Below are 2627 nucleotides of genomic sequence, written 5' to 3' on the forward strand. Positions count from 1 at the left end.
GATTCCGTATTATGTGAGTTAGCATACAATATTTGTCTTTCTCTTTCTGACTTACTGCAATGATTTTTTAAAAAATGACTACTGACCAATAATTTTCTGAGTGTAGAAGGAAAACTGCAGAAATGAATTGTGTTCTTCCTTACAGATATGCTGTGAATGTCCAGAAGTGCACACATACGTGTGTCATTTTCTTGATCATTTCCCCGATCATTTCCCCAAAAGTTCAGACAAGAACATAGAACAATGGAAAGAGGAAACTGCTCATCCTTAACTGAATTCACATTCTTGGGAATTACCAATAACCTTGGGATTAAAATGACCTTATTTATCACATTTTTTGTTGTTTATCTCAGTAACCTCCTGGCAAATCTGGGAATGATTATTTTAATTAGAATGGATTCCCAGCTGCACACACCCATGTACTTTTTCCTCAGCCACTTCTCCTTCTGTGATGTCTGCTATTCTACAGCAATAGGGCCCAAGATGTTGATAGACCTTGTAGCTAAAAACAAATCAACCCCCTTCTATGGCTGTGCTCTGCAATTGTTGGTCTTCTGCCTCTTTGCAGATTCTGAGTGTCTACTGCTGGCAGTGATGGCCTATGATCGGTACAAGGCCATCAGCAGCCCTTTGCTCTATTCAGTCAGCATGTCCAGCAGAGTGTGCTCCCTGCTCATGGCTGGGGTTTATCTGATGGGAATGACAGATGCTGTGATACACACAACATTAGCATTCCGCTTATGTTTCTGTGGGTCAAATGAGATTAACCATTTCTTCTGTGACTTACCTCCACTCTTTCTTCTTTCCTGTTCTGATACAAGGGTCAATGAGTTGGCATTATTCACTGTTTTTGGCTTTATTGAATTGACCTCCATTTCAGGAGTCCTTGTCTCCTATTGTTATATTATCCTTTCAGTCTTGAAGATCCACTCTGCTGAGGGAAAGTTCAAAGCTTTCTCCACCTGCACCTCCCACCTAACTGCTGTGGCCATTTTCCAGGGAACTATGTTCTTCATGTATTTCAGGCCGAGTTCATTCTACTCTCTAGATCAAGACAAAATGACCTCATTGTTTTATACCCTTGTGATTCCCATGTTAAATCCACTGATTTATAGCCTACGGAACAAGGATGTGAAAGAGGCTCTAGAAAAACTGAAAAATAAAAGATGGTTTTAAATATTTATTTTAGTCATATATACAAACACACATTGTATTTATTGTATTTATAAAATCATTTTGCATGATACAAGAGAAACAAAGACGTCTCAAATATTGTAATTGATAAAATGAGTATTCTAAAGCATAGTCTTTATAGATCTGTTGTTATTCTCCAAATACTTCATACTTTGTGTGTCTAGAATTTATAAATGATACCCACTCTATGCAAAAAACTTTTTTGACCTTTCTAATTTTGCCAAATTTTTTATTCATTCTTTCATTCAAACATAAATTCATTTTACTTAAATTTATTTTGTGTTTACTAAGTGAGCTTTGAGCATTTAAGTACTGTGTGTTCCATGGTACATTAAGTAGTTTCCGTAGTAATGAGTCTCATTATCCACTTGAAGTATATCAATTAACCAAGTACCAAATAATTCATACTTGTTTCGATATTATCATGAAGTAAAAACAATATCTGTTAAATCCAAAGAGAATTTCCAAATCTAGCATAAAAGAAAGCTTCATTGAATGGGGATTTTGGGTCTCAAATATAAAAAGATGCATGTTGTGGTAGGAAACGTTTGCCAGCAGAGGATCTAACAGTTAGAGAGGTCTTGAGGTGGACAAGCCTGTGGCTTTTTAGAAGTAAAGAAGTTTTGAGGAAGGAAAAAATTTAATTCTACCCTCCTAAGTTCTGTTGCCTGATGTAAGCATTAAATTGATAGGAGAGAGATTAACAAGAGGAGGAAAAAACAAATTTAATTATGTGCATAAGAAGAATGCACCTAACATGAGAGATTCCAAAGACAGTAAAATGAGGTATATGTTAGCTTTGACAAAGGAGAGAGGGGTAGATATCTGAAAATTAAAAAGGAAGGAAGGCCACTTACAGGAAGATGAAAAGAGCAAATGTTTGGTAAACAAATATTTCTTTGGCTGTACAGAAATAATGAAGCATAGAGAGAAATTTTAAGAGACCTTGCAAGGTTTCTCTCTGTCTACTATACCAAATCATATTATTCTGTAGTTACCAATGGTAATACCAATGGTAATTCCTTTCTCTGAATAGGTCATCTATCTAAATTGTTTTAGGCAGTTAAGGGGGAAATAAAAAAGAAAAATGTTCTGATTCATCTAGTTCTTAAAAATATATAGCCCAACATAATCAGCATACCAAAGAGACATATTTTGGGGAGGCAAAGTTTGCCCTTTACAAAATCATGGCTTAGAAAGCAGATAAAACTTGAGGGCATTATGCTAAGGAATAGGTCAGACAGAGAAAGACAAATACTGTATGTTGTACTTTACATGTGGAATGTAAAAAAGTTGAATGCAAAGAAACAGTAAAATGATCTTTACCAGGGGCTGGAGGAGTCAGGGGAAGGGAACAGTGATGTGGATCAAATGGTTCCAATTTTCTGTTATAACATGAATAGTTTCTGTGGATCTAAGGCACACTGTGGTAA

At 35.8% G+C, this 2627-nt stretch overlaps 1 protein-coding gene across 1 annotated transcript; it reads left to right on the forward strand.

Moving 5' to 3' along the window:
* Positions 1-243: 243 nt before the first annotated feature.
* Positions 244-1176, forward strand: LOC130849879 (olfactory receptor 5W2-like). Its single transcript, XM_057729108.1, has one exon. The coding sequence runs from the start codon at positions 244-246 to the stop codon at positions 1174-1176; it is 933 nt and encodes a 310-aa protein (XP_057585091.1).
* Positions 1177-2627: the final 1451 nt, after the last annotated feature.

The sequence above is a fragment of the Hippopotamus amphibius genome, chromosome 3 (assembly GCF_030028045.1).
Source record: "Hippopotamus amphibius kiboko isolate mHipAmp2 chromosome 3, mHipAmp2.hap2, whole genome shotgun sequence".
Classification (NCBI taxonomy): Eukaryota; Metazoa; Chordata; class Mammalia; order Artiodactyla; family Hippopotamidae; genus Hippopotamus; species Hippopotamus amphibius.